This window comes from Cheilinus undulatus, linkage group 16 (assembly GCF_018320785.1).
Source record: "Cheilinus undulatus linkage group 16, ASM1832078v1, whole genome shotgun sequence".
In the NCBI taxonomy this organism is placed as follows: domain Eukaryota; kingdom Metazoa; phylum Chordata; class Actinopteri; order Labriformes; family Labridae; genus Cheilinus; species Cheilinus undulatus.
Window position 1 is genome coordinate 12,250,408 of NC_054880.1, and position 17,160 is coordinate 12,267,567.

General features: G+C 38.9%; 2 protein-coding genes across 2 annotated transcripts; both read right to left on the reverse strand.

Moving 5' to 3' along the window:
• Positions 1-664: 664 nt before the first annotated feature.
• On the reverse strand, positions 665-4,932 carry rpl11 (ribosomal protein L11). Its single transcript, XM_041808973.1, has 6 exons — positions 4,897-4,932; positions 4,629-4,779; positions 3,435-3,541; positions 2,998-3,129; positions 1,443-1,553; positions 665-747 (listed from the first exon to the last, which is right to left on the reverse strand). Exons 1-6 carry the CDS (start codon positions 4,915-4,917, stop codon positions 718-720), a joined length of 552 nt encoding a protein of 183 aa, XP_041664907.1. The 5' UTR covers positions 4,918-4,932; the 3' UTR covers positions 665-717.
• A 3,793-nt stretch (positions 4,933-8,725) lies between these two features.
• Positions 8,726-16,641, reverse strand: LOC121523701 (elongation factor 1-alpha-like). The gene is made up of 8 exons (XM_041808685.1): positions 16,544-16,641; positions 15,576-15,728; positions 14,168-14,347; positions 13,786-14,082; positions 13,552-13,702; positions 12,809-13,065; positions 11,823-12,057; positions 8,726-9,036 (listed from the first exon to the last, which is right to left on the reverse strand). Exons 2-8 carry the CDS (start codon positions 15,717-15,719, stop codon positions 8,915-8,917), a joined length of 1,386 nt encoding a protein of 461 aa, XP_041664619.1. The 5' UTR covers positions 15,720-15,728; positions 16,544-16,641; the 3' UTR covers positions 8,726-8,914.
• Between the last annotated feature and the right edge of the window lie 519 nt (positions 16,642-17,160).

The window sequence follows — 17,160 nt, forward strand, 5'->3', positions numbered from 1 at the left end:
ATGAAGTAGAGAAATCACAGCATTATATTCAAAGTTCAGACCTTTAAGGCCAAGTAAAATATTTCCCATGGAAATACTTATCAAAAGTTCTGGTTGGATCATTTGGCTCCACGTGCAGTAAAAAGTTAATTTTTCCTTAGTTTATGTTGAGACCTTCAGATGAAATTTAACATCAAGGCACTGGCAACACTTTACTCATCTTAAAATGGGAATAAATTACAGTAAAACCTTAGTTGGTGAAATTTAAACTACATTGACGACTTTAAGATCTTGATTTCAGATCAAATTTATAGATTTCAGAAATTCTTGCAACCCCAAAGAAACCCTGGTAAAATATTACAAAGTGCAGATGAGTGGAAGACAAGTCCCTTTTGGAACTTTTAACCATGAGTTCTTAAATTTCGTCATTCAATGTCCCATCCCCCAAATGAAGCTTCTGTGAGAGACTATTCTCTGAGTGATACAGTCGGTAAATACACCAATATGTAAAATCAACACAGGAACACACTGCCCCCCTGTGGATAAAACTGATCCTACAGGCAGCGACTTCAACTGAGTGTTCTAGTTTTGGAATAAGTTGTTTGGTACAAAATTCAACATGAAGTAAATGTGAAAAAGAAAATAATATGTATCCACTAACTCACAGAACAACATGAGACAGACATAGTTTTTTGGTGTTTTATTACTTTGTTACAAACAGGATCAAAAGAGGTCCTTTTACTTCCCGGGGAGGATGATACCGTCATACTGGAAACAAACGAGAGAGAAAAATATTAGAATATCAGGGACAAAGTATTTAAGCAGAGAAAATTTAACACATTTTCAGGTTAAAATTGCTTTTTAAAGTAATTTTTTAGCTTTGAGGGGGAAATAGAGCTGAATGATCTAGACATCAGAGAATTACACCCCTAAAAGTTTTACTTTGTTTGGTCCAAATGAGTTGAGCTGCAGTAGAGCGATTCAAAATACTTAAACCAGCTTTGAGTGAAAATATAATCCATTAAACCGTCTTTTTCCTTACTTCTGCTTAATTTTAAGGCAAATTAACTAAAAATGTTCCCCTCATAAACTTCCTTCATTTACAAAGGAGCACTAAAGAACACTCTTTCCCTTGATTTCAAAACAATACCATCTTAGATTTTCAATTCAGAAAGGGCTGAAGCTTCAGTAAAAAATCTAACATCTTGTGCTATATTCTACTTAAGCTGCCTAAAGAGAACAAAATCATCAGGGGTCAAATGAAGGCCACAGGTCAGCAAATACTGACACTTCAAGTCCATGTGGAAATTCACAAGAACACTAAAGTGCCATAAATATACGCTCCAAGTTGCTTACAAATTTCTGTTTTTTCTCCGATATCCACACGGCGGTCATAAACCTTGAAAGCTGCTCTACAATCACACATTTGCTAAGGACACGTAGAACCTCTGACAAATACTCACTTTCTGCTGGAACCAGCGCATGGCCTCCTCTTTACGGATGCGGTGCTTGAAACCGATGCGGCCTGTTTTCCGCTTCTTGTCGGCGATGCTGAAGCCGGGTCTGCCCAGAACCTGAGCCACAGAGGAGACACAGAGGAGGTCAGAGGAGCTGGGAACAAACTCTGCTTCAAACATGCCAACATTCAAGACTCATCAGTTTCAGCGTTTGTACACCGGGTCTGCAGACATGACCACTAAGATCCCAGAAACCCTTTACCGCTGTGCCTTATTGTTCCTATTTTTATACAGGTATTCCGTTTTAAAAAGTCTTTAACTCCTGCAGGTTATTTTCTGCTTGTATTTCAAGAGTTTTTATATTCAAAAACCTGCCAATGAACCAAATTTTGTTACATTACTGGAATTTGCTCCCTGCTGCTGAACTGCTTTACTGCTTGAAAATGATCATCAAAATTCAGATGTTCAAGTACTTGACACAAACCAATATTTGTAGCTTACACCCAAATGTTTGCCAATTTTCTCTGACTTAATCTTTAAGAGGCTGCAAAAGACTTGTTAAAATGGATCTAGACAAATTACATCAAGAAACTCACAAGCTTAAGACAAAAACATCAAATAAAGAATCTTTTCCAGAACTACTACTGATAGAAATTGACACTTTATTTTATGATAATGAAAGTTTGTACATCCACCAAAATATTTTTTATCATTTCATGTATAAAGACGGAAAAGAACCTCCAACATGTCTGCTGAATTAATATAACCTACTTAGGACCTGAAAATGGGCGAAATCTAGAAAATGCACGTTATCCCATTGATTGGCCTACAGTAGAGGCTTTTAACTAGAGATTACAAACTATCAATCAAAGAAATTCAGTATCTAAACTTTCACTTTGTTTGTACATATTAATGACGAGTCTTCTACATACAAAATTAGCGATGGAGTTCCTCAAGGTTCTGTGCTTGGACCGACTCTTCACGCTTTAGATGCTTCCTCTAGGTAACTTTATGAGCAACCATGCCATAGATTTTTATTTCTATGCTGATGACACCCAACTGTGTTTATCCATAAAGCCTTCCCTCCAGGACATTCCTCCCCCATAAGGGAAGGCTTTTGCTGTCACTTTTACGGGAATAAATCCTACAAGCGCTGTGCTCATGGTGATCATCGCTGGTTATTATAATAGGACAACAGAGAACAGTCTAGACCGGCCCTCTTTGTAGTGTCTTGAGACTTCAGTTACGAATTGGCCCAATATGAAGATTGACTGATTTTTAATCCTATTAGATGTCTTAAAGCTTCTTGTAAATCTAAAACCATTCAACATTAGGACATCATAAGAGAAAATTTCACAAAATCAAACTTCTTCAAATTTGCTTTTTAGATTTCTTAACGGCAACGGCTCAATAAAGCCCCACATCTTTGAAGCAAAATCCTTATTTGTCCCAAACACTTGAGACTACACCACATGAATCAAATAACAACCAAATGCAACAAGGACCCAAAAACGTCATCTTGAACCAGCGGCATTTAAAGGATAAAAGCTTGGTCACTCACCACGTAGAAGTCGAGTCCGTAGATGCCGATGCTGGGGTCGTACTTGATGCCCAGATCGATGTGCTCCTGAATACCGAAGCCAAAGTTTCCGGTGTCAGAGAAGTTGTTCTTTCTCAACTCGTACTCACGCACCTGGAGTGAAGACAACATGTTAAAATCTTCATGATAAAATTCCCGTTTAATTATTACCATGCATTACCCATGTCAGTGAAAAACAGGCTTTTCAGTCTACTTGGTCTGTGTGCATTTATCTGTAAAGTCAATACATTTCTACATCTTTTGTACATCTGAACAGACACATCCACACCAAATCATCTTAATTCCAGTTTGTCCTGACACCAATTTCCTTTTATTCAACAAAACCACATTTGTCTTAGGTTAAACTACATCACGGTTGGTATTAAGGTGGAAAAAGCATTTAAAGTTTATTTTCTGACCTTCAGTCCTTTCTCCAGGATCTCCTCTGCTTTGGCTCCACGGACGGTGCAGTGGACAGCAATCTTTTCATTTCTACGGATGCCAAATGATCTCACAGTGTAGCGGGCTGTAGAGTTGAGAAAGAACATCAGGTTATTTCTTAAACAACTCAGTCAATTTGCTTAACATTCTTTTAAAAATCCACATTTAGTGTGTTAACAAGGAGTTGCAATAAAGTTAATCTGAGTCAGTCCAACTAAAACTTGACTTCAAAATACATGGAAACATGTTAGTACAGTTTACATTAGGGACCAGGGTCTGGATCTCAGTACACTAGACCCCAAAGTATACTTGTTTCCAGTAAGTGTGAATGTGAGCAATACTGCTTGGAGTGATTGACTCAGGCACAACATGTGGAGGATGGGAATGCAAAAGTAGCCGATTACGGCCACTTGCCTGTGAAAGAGTTAAAGGGACGACTAATCACTTCCCATCTCTCCAAAAAACATTGACCATTTCATCCTTGGACTCTCTTGCCCGCGCAGAGCATTTACAAATGTCGACCCTAATGGTTTTCTACTCTGTGGATCTGTGAACCAACTGTGCACATATTGCCATCTTTTTCATCCGAATGAGTACATATGTAAGTGTGCTCAGGGGTGAAACCATGTAAGAGAACCAGCTCAGGGGAGGGGAGGGCTTCCATCTCACCTGGGCACTGTACCAAACAATTATGCCTGATAGGAAAATGCCCTCAAGTGGAATTTCCCAAACATGGGAATTAATTTCTTCTTTAGTGTAATAACTTTAATAATCTCTAAACGGACATGGTCCACAATTCCTGTGTTGCACTTTGACCAGGAAGTCAGACAGCACACGTACGTAAGAGACCTGTATAGACCAGATAAAAGCATCAGCATAGCAAAGACTGCAAAAATAACTCATTCTTGAGCCAGGAGTCTCAAGAATGAGTTGTCTGCTATGTGACAGTCAACTGTAAGAACAAATCGTTTCATCACCTACTGTGGCAGAGTTGTACTACAGTTCCACTCTACAGCTGAACACTTTGACAAGGACAACAGCCTAACCGAGCTACAATCACTGCCCTCTGAACACACTAATTGTGTCCACTTAGCCAAGTTCTTCAAAAACACCTCCACAGCTCAGAGTCCACCCAACGATCACAAAAGCACCAACTCCACACCAACACTCACCCTTGGAGAAGACGGGGGTCTGCCCTGTGAGCTGCTCCAACACCTTAGCCGCTCGGGTCAGTCTGTCTCCGCTCTCACCGACGCAGATGTTCAGGCAGAGCTTGCGGATGCGAAGCTCTTTCATGGGGTTCTCCTTTTTCTCACCCTGGTCCTGTAGATTAGAGGTGGCATTATATAACTGCATTAAACAAATACTTATATCTATCAAATACTTATTACTATCACCCATGTTCTAATTTTTTATTGTAGTGTATTCATATTGATATACTTTTGTCTCATTTTCTGCCATTTAGACACTCTTCTGCTCCTTTGTCAAGTAGCCGATACCGTCTAAAAGGGGCTTTATAAGTAAAATTTAAAGATGAGCAATGGAAGATTAGCCTCTGACAATTACACACTTTGCAACCAGAGAGACAATACAAGTTAACCAGTCAGTACTTCACTGAAAAACACCTGACCAACTCCTAGTTTGACACTTGTCATCCACTGCTGTACCATTACCGACGAGCACTGGCCTGCTACAGCCCGGCATTAGATATCTAAAGTGACGTGTCAACAACAAACTGAACTGTAATCTGACATTCACAGTTGCTTCTATACTCTCAAGACACTGCCGTGCTTCTCTTGTCCATAAAACTAATCTCCAGCCGTCTCAGACCAACACATGCCGGTCGGAGGACATGTCCGTACATATCCCCTCTATGGCTAGTGTTAGCATGGGTACAACTATCGCATACCCGGAAACTTTTACACAATTATTAAATTAATTATAGACGCAGAGACGTGTCGGCCGACTGGCTGTGGTAAGCTCTTGACAGTGTCTCTATATTTAATGACAAATAATACCACACATATACGAGGTAACAGCACATCTGAGGCGCTAGCATTTTAGCATCACTCGGTTCTACAGTTTTACTCTTTTCTGTGAGCTTCATGACAGAAATACGACTTTAGATTAAGAAGTCATGACGGAATCAACGTATCTGTGTATGAAACTACAGTAAAGATGGCCCTATAGCTCCGATGATTGAGGATTACAACTCCAATCAGATTTTATCGATGTGAGACAGTACTCACCGCCATGTTGGATCACTAGAAAAGGACGTTACGCTTCCGGTGAGAGGAATTTATACCGGTGTGTTCACTCTAAATGAGCCCTAAGAAACATGAGGTAACGCGAAGGGCCCGCTGTACGCACCAAAAATACAATATTTGCGTAAATTCCCCAAACATAACAAGCAAGAGGAGATATCGTTGGTTGAATATTATTTAAAACTACCACTAGTACTGCTAACAACATTATACGAGAATCATTATCCCAAAGAGAAGGATGTGCCACTTTTTAAAATTTATTTTCTGTCATCCTTAAATCAATGCCCAATGTAAACCCGAAAAAGTTACCAGAACTGAAAGAAATTGAAAGAATTGTTCCACTCTCAGTTGTTCTGCAATTAAAACATTACATTTTAAAACTTAAACCATGCCATTTTAAACGTATAGTTTTTCACTTTTTTATTTCTCATCAACACCACAAATACAGATGACAAAAGAGTATTCATCTTAAACGTATAATCCCACATATGTTACTTTTATTTATTAAAACACAATTATAAAAATCAAATCACACAAAGTAGTTTTTTTACGGTTTTGTCGTTTCTTTAAAAAATGTTATTGAAGAATAATATATTTACAAAACAATCATGGCAGTTTAATACTGACATGTTTCACCATTACGGAGATATTTCTCAAGAACGTGCATATTTTTAACTGACGTTGCACAGACGTAAGTGCTGACCGTTGGTCGACTGTTAGTTGACTTCTGTACACTGGTTGCTAGGTTCATCGTTTTAAAGCTTTCAATTGAAAGTGTAGGGAAATATAAACCAGAGATCTATTGATAGATGCCGGTTTGGGAGTAACTTTGTGCAAATTGTTTAAAAAACGCAAGAAGTTTGAGTTTTTTTGGGTTACTTGTAAATTTTGAAAACTTACGAGTTCGTGATAAGTACCTTCGACGCCTGTTTTCGCTACTGTGAGCGCACCAATGCTAACAGATAGATGAGGATAGGAGCATGAAGAAGAAGGCTGACTATCAGGACAAATACCATGAATGTTCTAAGTAAATTCTAGATTGTAAACTGGAAATATACAGACCTTAGTTAGCAGCTCGAAGCTACCCAAAAAGGTAACCCCATTTCCCATTTAGTAATGTTTGCTCAATCAGCTTTGGCATAGAGACAATTTTCAAGTTGTGAAAAGCTCAGTATATACACAGCACTTTCTCATCAATAATGAGGCAGTTTCTTCTTCTTCTTTATATTTCTTGTGTGTGTCTTTGTGTTATTTGATTGATGAAAAGGGATGATATTTTCCCCACACTGCTCTACCACAGGCACACCATGCATAAAGCCTCCTACAGACGGTGCATTTTTAGCAATTGTATAAGTTTCTGGCATGCTACACTTAAGCGACATGAATCTCTTACCAGATCAAGTTTGATTGTTGCAGACTGTATGATGATAACTCCCACTAAATGTCAGCTGTATACAGCTCAGCTAGTGGGCAGGTTTCATCGACCTGCAATGTTTTTTTTCAGGGGACAGTAGATTTTGAAAACTAATTACATGATATTTTTATTAGTTAAAAAATAAGCATAATGGGAGTAAAATACCAGCACAAATATCAATCATATATCATGACATGACATTGCTTAACTTGGCTGATCAAATGAAGCCAAACTAGTACCCTAATAAAGAGAGCCAAAAGGGCTGGTTCTTCTTGTTCAGCCGAATGACACGGATCGCTAAAAAGAGTTGAAATTCCCATCACTACTTCAAAGAAGATAAGCCAAGAAGTTTAAAGCGCCCTCTGCTGGTCAAAAGATATTGCACGATATTGTTCTATCCCCAGTTTTCACTTTCCATGGACTTTTCAGTTGCTGACCAATCATCAGGTAATGATCAGGATTTGTCATATTAATATTCAGGTGCATTTCAAAAAATAGAATAGCACAAACAAATTTGTTTATTAACTCAAAATGATAGAATATTGTGGAAATGTGCAATATTCAAAGATTTCTTGAGCCTTCATTCTCTCAGTCTGGATCAGTACACACAACCACAATCATGGGGAAGTCTGCTGACTTGACAAATGCCCAAAAGCCAATCACTGACACTCTCCACAAGGAGGGTAAGCCACTGAAGGTCACTGCTGAACAGGCAGGCTGTTCTCAGAGGCTGCATCAAAGCATTTTTATGGAAAGTTGACTAGAGGGGAAAAGTTTGGTAAGAAAATTTGCACGAGAAACAGGAATGAACTCGGCCTTCAGAGCGTTGTCAAATAAAGCAGATTCAAGAAGTTTGGGGAGCTTCATAAGGGGTGGTCTGTGCCTCAAGAGCTACCACACACAGATGGTTCCAGGAAATGGACTACAAGTGTTGTGTTCCTCGTTTTAAGCCACTCCTGACCCACAGACAGCAATGTCTTCAGCTTCTCACATGGGCTAAGGAGAAAAAGAACTGGATTGTTGCTCAATGGTCCAACATCCCATTTTCATATGAAAATAAACTTTCTTTTTAATTGGTAAATCAAGGTGCCAGAGTCTGTAGGAAGATCAGAGGTCCAGGATTCATGGTGCTTGAAGTCCAGTGTTTTCAGTTTCCAGAGTCAGTGATGGTTTGGGGTGCCAAGTCGTCTCTGGTTTTTGTCCACTGTGCTTAATCAAGTCCAGAGTCAACGCTATCAGTTGTCTTCCAGGAGATTTTAGAGCACTTCATGCTTCCATCTGCTGAGAGGCTTTATGGAGATACTGATCTCCTTTTCCTTTGTATGAGATGGATCTAGAATATATGGAAGTTTGACTTCTTGAATTAAATAACAGGGAAAAAATAACATTTTTGTGAAATTCTTATTATTTTGAGAAGAACCTGTATATGATGTGGAAAAACAGAAAAAGAGATGTACAATATGATTTTATGTGTTCTTAAATGTGCAGTGTGAAGCTTAGGTAAAATGCATAAACGTTGCTATCGTTAAGAACCAGAATCTGGTTGTTAATTAAAGATAGTGAAACAAGAAAAGACACATTGCCACTTTGAGTGTTTATAATTTTATTATTTGTGTAAGACCTAATTCTTAGAAGAATTTCCCCTATAACAAACATGCCCTCTTTTCCTGCGGAAGCTCTTCCGATGGGTTTTGATCAGCATAAACAAGAAGATGATGTTGGGATGAAGAGGGGACGGCTGCTGAGACATGACTTCTTTCTGGATGTTCTGCAGGAGAAGTCATTTTTTGGAGGCCTTCTGTGCGGCTTTGGTGACCTTTCCTCCAGAACTTTCTTTCTTATTGACTTCCTTGATGACACCCACAGCTACGGTTTGCTTCATGTCACGCACAGCAAAACGCCCTTAGAGGAAGAAATAAATGAAAAAGAGATGTAAACAGAGGAATAATAAAAAACTGCCAAGACATCATTTTTATGCTGAAAGTTATGAAGGATTAAACTTGATGAGATTCTGTTTGATGAAACAGTGCTTAAATCTGTAACACTGGCTGTATTGTTAGATCACTGAGATAATTTTTTACAAATATCCTTAACAGTATTAAGTTATAAGATTTTCAAAATCATTTTCATGGCTTCCCCTCAGCAGATGGAGGGATTTAGGTACTGCTGGAGCAGTTTAATATTGAGCCTTAATGGGATTGGCCTGTTTTCAAAGCCTGCCTCAAGTGGACACCCAAGGAATTGCAGCGTTTTGAGACTTTCTTTTTTAGCCACTGAGGATCCTGCTTAGTGAGGGAGTTGATAAGCAAAGAGTTGAAATTCATCAAGTGTGAAAGGCTGCTGCCTTCCTGTCAGAGCGTTCACCCGCCATTTTGCTGAACTTAATATGATGAGCTTAGCAGTAAGTGTGTAGTAGGAACAGAGGGTTTGTGACCGGGTTTTTTATGAAGTAGAAAATGGAAATAAAGTAGTATGTAGGCTCTCAGAGAACACGTATAACTACTGTTTAGAAGTAAAAAGAGGCCACATATCAATAGGGGTGTAAATCACCAGTTTCATCATGATACGATATTATATCGATTGTCAGAACAACGATTTGATATTTGCTGATATCACAAAGTCTGCCACGATTCGATTTGATTTGATTCGATTTTGAGGCCTGTGATCGATATCAGATGATTTTGTGAACCCATTCACCACAATCTGTTACTTTCACATAAAGGAAAAAAAACACAATATTGATACTCTCTCGGCTAATGGCCATTACCTGCTATCCGCACCTAGCAGTGTTGTGACTCGTGAATGGGCGGAAACTGTCATAACCAAGTACTTAGAGGGACTTTCAAATTAAAAGCGTAAGGTAAAGATGGCGATTAATATCGATGTTTATACTTTCAATTGATTTCACTGAATCATTGCTCAATCAATATATCAATCCAGATCGATGAATCGTTATACCCCTACATATCAAAGCATGATATTCATTTGCAGAGAGGAATGAATGCTAGCGGAGCTAGCTGCTACTTTTAGCCATGCTGTAGAGAATATACCAGGCTCACATCATACCTGCTGACACAATGACCCTGTGATGAATTTGACTGTTTTCTAAATATTCTCTCCTCTTTAGACTAGTTAAGTGGGGAAATTAATGCATGGGAATGTCCTTAGTCTGAGCTGGCCTTTAGGTATACCAGATGCCAGCATTAAAATGATTGTGCATAACAGATAATAAACATCTTCTACTGACATTTGTTCATGCCACATTATTTGCCAACTGCAGATGTTTGCCAACAGGCCCATGATTATACATATGCTGAACCAAAGCATCATTGCATTCCTAATAAAAGAAGTATGGAAGCGGATTTGGGCCATTTTTCATGGAGAAAATAATTTTGGGCAAGTCGAGATTAAAGTCGAAATGACGAGAAAAAAGTCGAAACTTGTTATTAATAACAGCGGATCATAGACGCTGTGTGTTTATGTGGCAAAAAGAGAATCTCTTTGTTGTTAAATCCAATAATGAGGTATAATTTCACATATTCATTGATATGAGGCATAATTGGCATTTTGTAGACACAGTTATTCTCTGTTATTGTCTTAAATACTCATACATTAATAGGAGAGACAGAACAGCTCTGGTCTTCCTCTCCATCTGATCACCTGTAGAGATGCATAGGTGACAGACTCAACCTCGGTAATGAGAGAGCGAAGGGAGATTCATCACTCGTTTATTGATCACTGTTTGTTGTGGTGGGACAGACAACATCAATAACTCTACTGACATATCTGAAGGGCATGGAGGCGCTGCATGAAAGCAGTGATGAAAACATTTGGGGATTTTTATTTCTAAATTCCATACAAAAATGTAATTTACATCGCGTACGTGGCGTTTTGCAGGCAAAATTTTCTTTATGTATCATACACAATATCGTTAACTAGAGTTCCCAATACAACACGTGACAAAGTGTTCCTTTTTTTTTTTTTTTTTTTTTTACCTTTTCTAACATTTTGTCCTTAGCAGCAACTTGTCTATGATCAATAAACGAGCGATCAATCTCCCTTGGCTCTCCCATTACGTAATGAGGTTGTCTGTCACCTGTGCATCCCTACAGGTGATCAGACGGAGAACAAGAGGAAGAGAGACAAGATTGCTGCTGTGCTCCTGTTAGTGTATGAGAAGGCTATTTAAGACAATAACAGGCAATAACTGTGTCTACAAAATGCCAATTATGCCTCATATCAATTATGTGAAATTATATCATTATTGGATTTAACAACAAAGAGATTCTCTCTTTGCCACATAAACACACAGCGTCTATGATCCGCTGTTATTAATAACAAGTTTCGACTTTTTTCTCGTCATTTCGACTTTAATCTCGACTTGCCCAAAATTATTTTCTCCATGAAAAATGGCCCCAATCCGCTTCCATAAAAGGCAGTCTTCCTTTGTCTCAAATAAATTCTTTGAGAGTGAAAGGATCACTGCTTCCTTTCTCACTGAGTTTAACTTTAGTGAACTTTAGCAAAGTTGCGGCCTCTTCCAATCAGACAGGTGTAATTTGTCCATAAAACTAACTTCAAATATGAATGTGACAGTCACATTTGTGCATGAGATAGAATTAAGTAAGCGATACCTGTGATACAGCCTACCAGTGCAGGACATAAAGAATAAAACACACTTTACTCACCCAGTGGTGGATAGTCAGAAAAGGCTTCAACACACATGGGTTTCTGTGGTATCAATAAGACTATGGCAGCGTCTCCAGATTTCACAGACTTGGGGTTGTCTTCCAACTTCTTGCCAGAACGACGGTCCACCTTCTCAAGGAGCTCTGCGAACTTGCAGGCAATGTGAGCGGTGTGACAGTCCAGCACAGGGGCGTAACCTGCATGGATCTGTCCAGGGTGGTTCAGGACGATGACCTAAAAAGCAACGTTTTAAGAGCTTTTAGAAAGGTGGAAAGCTGGTCACCCAGCTCTTGCTTGAAAGTTCAATGTAAACATTAATGTTGTTCCTTTTTCACAAGCAGAATTCAACAGATATTGAAAAAAATGTGGCATTTCAGATTTTCCTCAAAGAATGTCATTTTCATTTCGATAAAGCATTACATCTCTGTGAGGCTTTTAAAAAATAATTTTTGAAAACAATTACAAAGCAGTTCATTCTTACTATCTGTATTTTGTTGGAGCTCTAATGTGATGGCACAAGAATTGGTGGCTCTAGTTAAAGCTGCAGGAAGTGTTGCACTGGCCTCTTACTCCTAAGGCATGCCATCGATAAAGCATAACCACAGTGCTAATATAGTGGAATATAGAGGTTATGAATTTAACAGGTTTTTATATCAAATCCTGAATTATAAGGTAATGTAATAATAATCTTGCAATATAAGATAATGATGTCAGTAATTCACAAAAAAGAGCCAAATTTTACTTTCTCATGTGAATGCAACACACTCCCTTACAATTCAGATCTAACATGAAGTATAATTTATTTTGCTTCTTACATGATCAAAATACATCTTTGTCCTATTCATGTTAAAAGACAGCTACCTTGAAACGCTGACTTAAAATGTTACTTTTTTTCAAAGTCGACTGCAAGTAGTTTTAGAGACTGTTGCATTCATAGTTATTTTCATCAATCATTTTTCCTCCTTTTTTATTTACTCCGACTTACCTGAGCAGTAAATTCAGCAGCCTGCTTTGGTGGGTCATTCTTGCTGTCACCGGCAACGTTTCCTCTGCGGACTTCCTTGACCGACACGTTCTTGACGTTGAAGCCGACATTGTCACCGGGCAGCGCCTCGGGAAGAGACTCGTGGTGCATTTCTACAGACTTCACCTCAGTGGTTATACCGCAGGGAGAAAAGGTGACGACCGTACCAGGCTTCAGGGTACCGGTCTCAACACGACCGACAGGGACAGTTCCAATACCTAGTAGAGAAGAGAAAAACATGTTTCTACAGACAATTTCAGAAATTATAACCCAGTGTTGTTCCAAACATATATAATAAACACAACAAATAGCTCTTCTTCAATTGATAAGAGTCTTTTTGGGTCCTTTTTCTCATTTAAAAAATGTCAACTTTACGGGCTGGCCAAGCATTAGTATTGGTTAATTTGTTGACTCTGTATAGCTATGCCAGGACTTGGAAAAAGTTGAGAAACTGAAAAATAAAGGAGAGAAAAAGAGGTACAAATGACCCCAACAGTAACTTGTAAACAAACTTCTTCTGCTTCAGCTTCAAAGCTGTTCTGAGCCTGGCTTGAGTGAATGTTAGCCATGAGGCTAGCGATAATGTTCCTGATCCATGAATGGATTTTTCATAATCATATCTGATGAGGGCCCTTTAATTGGGCCTGGGGGGGGGCAATTTCTGTGGGTGGCCCTGGCTGAGGTACTAGGTGAGCTGAAGTTACCTCCGATTTTGTAGACGTCCTGCAGTGGAAGACGAAGGGGCTTGTCGGTGGGGCGCTTAGGTGGCAGGATGGCATCAAGGGCCTCAAACAGGGTTTTGCCGCTGGCATTGCCCTCTTTACGTTCAATGGCCCATCCCTTGTACCAGGACATCTACAAGCAGATGAAAAGTTTAATAAATTACTGTTTCCCCATTCCACTATGCCATCCATCAAAAGTCTGTAAAAATGCCTCACCTTCTCACTGGGCTCTAACATGTTGTCTCCATGCCATCCAGAGATGGGGACGAAGGCAACAGCCTTGGGGTTGTAGCCGATCTTCTTGATGTAGGCAGTCACTTCCTTTTGGATTTCATTGAAACGGGCCTCAGAGTATGGGGGCTCAGTTGAGTCAATCTTGTTGATTGCAACAATGAGCTGCTTCACACCGAGGGTGAAGGCCAGCAGGGCGTGCTCTCGGGTCTGACCGTTCTTGGAGATACCGGCCTCGAACTCACCAGTACCAGCAGCAACGATGAGCACAGCACAGTCAGCCTAATCGGGGAGGATTTCAAAGTTAAGCAAATATTTTTACATAAAGTGGCAAATCTGTGGAGTCTGTTGAAAGGTGCAGCTTTACCTGAGATGTACCAGTGATCATGTTCTTGATGAAGTCTCTGTGTCCAGGGGCATCAATGATGGTCACGTAGTATTTATCTGTCTCAAACTTCCACAGAGCGATGTCAATGGTGATACCACGCTCACGCTCGGCCTTCAGTTTGTCCAGCACCCAGGCGTACTTGAAGGAGCCTTTTCCCATCTGATACATTAAAGACAAAAAATTGAGCAAGCAAAGAAAGGAAATTAAACAGTTTTAACAAGAAACAAAAACTTTTACTTAAATCAGTATAAACCTGGGGTGGATGTACTGACTGACTGGGTATTTCCTAGACTTTTTGTCCTCTTTGGATCACTTTTATATACCCTAACATACTAATGGAAGTTTTTCTAATTGTACCTTTAACTCTTTAGGGGGCAAGGAACCATATATGGTGACTTCATTTTGCCTCCGTCATGGAAAGTGATATGACAGCATCTGACCAACCATCAGTGGCCCAGAGTGTCTCAAACTTCCTGTTTCCTCCAGAACTAGAGAAATGTAGTTTAACGTCTCTTTTGGTCCCAAACAAATAGGCCTAAGTTCATGACTAACCATGATTAGTTGTGGAAACTCAAGCATTATACAGGTGAATAGTTTTGCTATATGTCATTATTATTATTTTCTTGGAAATTATCTTAATATAATGTAGGATAAGTACTCTAAAGTGTAGCTAGATGTTGCTACATGTTTGTTTCTTTTTTTAAAAGAGTGATCCAGTGGCAAATTTGACTAATTTTCAGAAATTTTCAAGATATGAAGAAGTAAAAAAAAAAAAAAAAGTCCACCAATAATAATATTCTACAAAATTTTTACATTTTGAGCGCTCAAGTATTTCAATGACTGCCCTGTAAAGAATTAATATTTATACAATTTCATGTTTAAAATCTGCAACTCACTTGTGAAACATTGGTCATAAATAATATATGAAGTTTTAGATTGCTATAAAGGATTCTATTGTATGTTGTAATGTTTATAAAGTAGTACTTTTTACAGTAGGTGGCACTATGGCAATGAAAGATGCTCATAGATTTGATCAGTCCTGGACTGACATCTTTCATGTTAAATTTAAAGAAGATATGGCACTAAGGATCAGACTTATCACTGCCTCTTTAGAAACAGCTGAACATTGCTGGTCCTTGTAGAAATATGACCATAAACTAGTAAAGCTCAAATTTTGTATGATGTTCATAGGGTGGTTCTTATTTTAAACAGTAGGGGGCAGTTGTAACAAAGCAAAAAGCAGGAGCAGCCACATCCGCCACGCCTAGTTTCATAACCTGCATTTTCATGCTTTGAGATGTCTCAGGGCCTCATGGGGTTAGAGTGACACAAAGTGATTATATGTTGAAAAATGGAAACATAGACCATTTGTGGCACCATAACCAACCTCAGCTGCCTCTTTCTCAAACTTCTCGATGGTTCTTTTGTCGATTCCTCCACATTTGTAGATCAGATGGCCAGTAGAGGTGGACTTGCCGGAGTCGACGTGGCCAATGACCACGATGTTGATGTGGGTCTTTTCCTTTCCCATTTTGATTCACTGGTAATCAAGAACACAGGGGGCAGAAGAGTGACTTTTTATTAAAATATTTTGAATATATCTCTTCCAACAAAAAAACTGAACAAAGTAGTGTAAAATCAACTTGAATTAGCTAACGTTAGCCTGTTTTAGCTAGTCATGGCCACGTGGGCTAGCATTAGCATGCCAGTTGTTATATGAGGCCTACCTGTTTGTCAAATCCAACCATAAGAGTAATCTAATACTTTTCAAAGGTTAAAATTTTACAGAAACACTGTACTAAACAGTTCTACCTGGTAATTCGAACTTAAAGTTAACGAAAATCAAAAGGCATGAAACTCAACTATTCAAATTTATTGTTATCCATATCAACTCATTTTTGTCTCATTACCATCCTAACACTTTTTCCATGTAAATAAGCCTAATCTAGAAACAAATTGCTACATATTTTTAATAAATGCACCTTCGTGACATATATTTCCCTCTAAATGCCCAAAATGGGGGTGTAAATTGGCATAAGGTGTTGAAAACACACCATGAAACTGCATTTACTTGTCCCCTTCCTCCTTTATTCAAAGCTTACCATGAAAATATAAAATATTGACATGTCATGTAGAAAAATAAACAAAACCATAGGTTTGGTTTTAGCTCCTTGCTATGTTGAGAAGGCCCTGGCCTTCCTTGGAAATCATTTTAACATTTTAATTAATTACTTAGAAATAAACACAGATCAGGAGAAACTAGTCCCCATTGTCCAAACAATCAGTGTACAAAAGAAAGCAGCTTCCTATGAGACGTTGAATAGTTTTGGTGGTATTCAACGGGTGTTTACTCACCTGGTGGCAAAGCAAGCTGGAGCTGGTGGATGTCGGTCTTCGCCTGCCCGTCCTGCACCGTCCTGAACTGTTAAAAAGGATGGACGACGTGATCCCTTTCTGTAAAAAGGGATCTCTGGGCAACGCCTTTTTCTAACTCCACCTCTTGTTTTTCTGGCTCTGGTTGGATTCTGCGCATAACAGTTAAAGATATTATTTCTCACCCCCCCTTGCATGATTATACCTTTGCCTCAGCAGTCACAGAGGTGATTCCACAAACAAGAATATACCTGGCCAACTAGTTCTACTTGTTGGTTCTTGTTTGGACACACCTTCAGAGTTTCTTCTCTGCTTAGTTTTTCTACCTGGACTTTCTGGTCTTGAAATCCTTTACAGGTGTACAACAATGGTTTATAAAGGGCCTACTTTCATTAAAAAAAAAAACCCTTTTCATTAAAAAACAATTAAGGCCGATGCTCAATTTGGTGTTTCACTTTTGGGCTTCTGTATCTGGATTGTGATCAAATATTTTTAAGACAAATTATCTGTTGTTTACTAATGAAAACACAAAGGAATTCTTTTCATTTGGCAAAGTTTAAGATTTTTTTTTGTTCCAGTATTGTCCTGACTGACTGCTG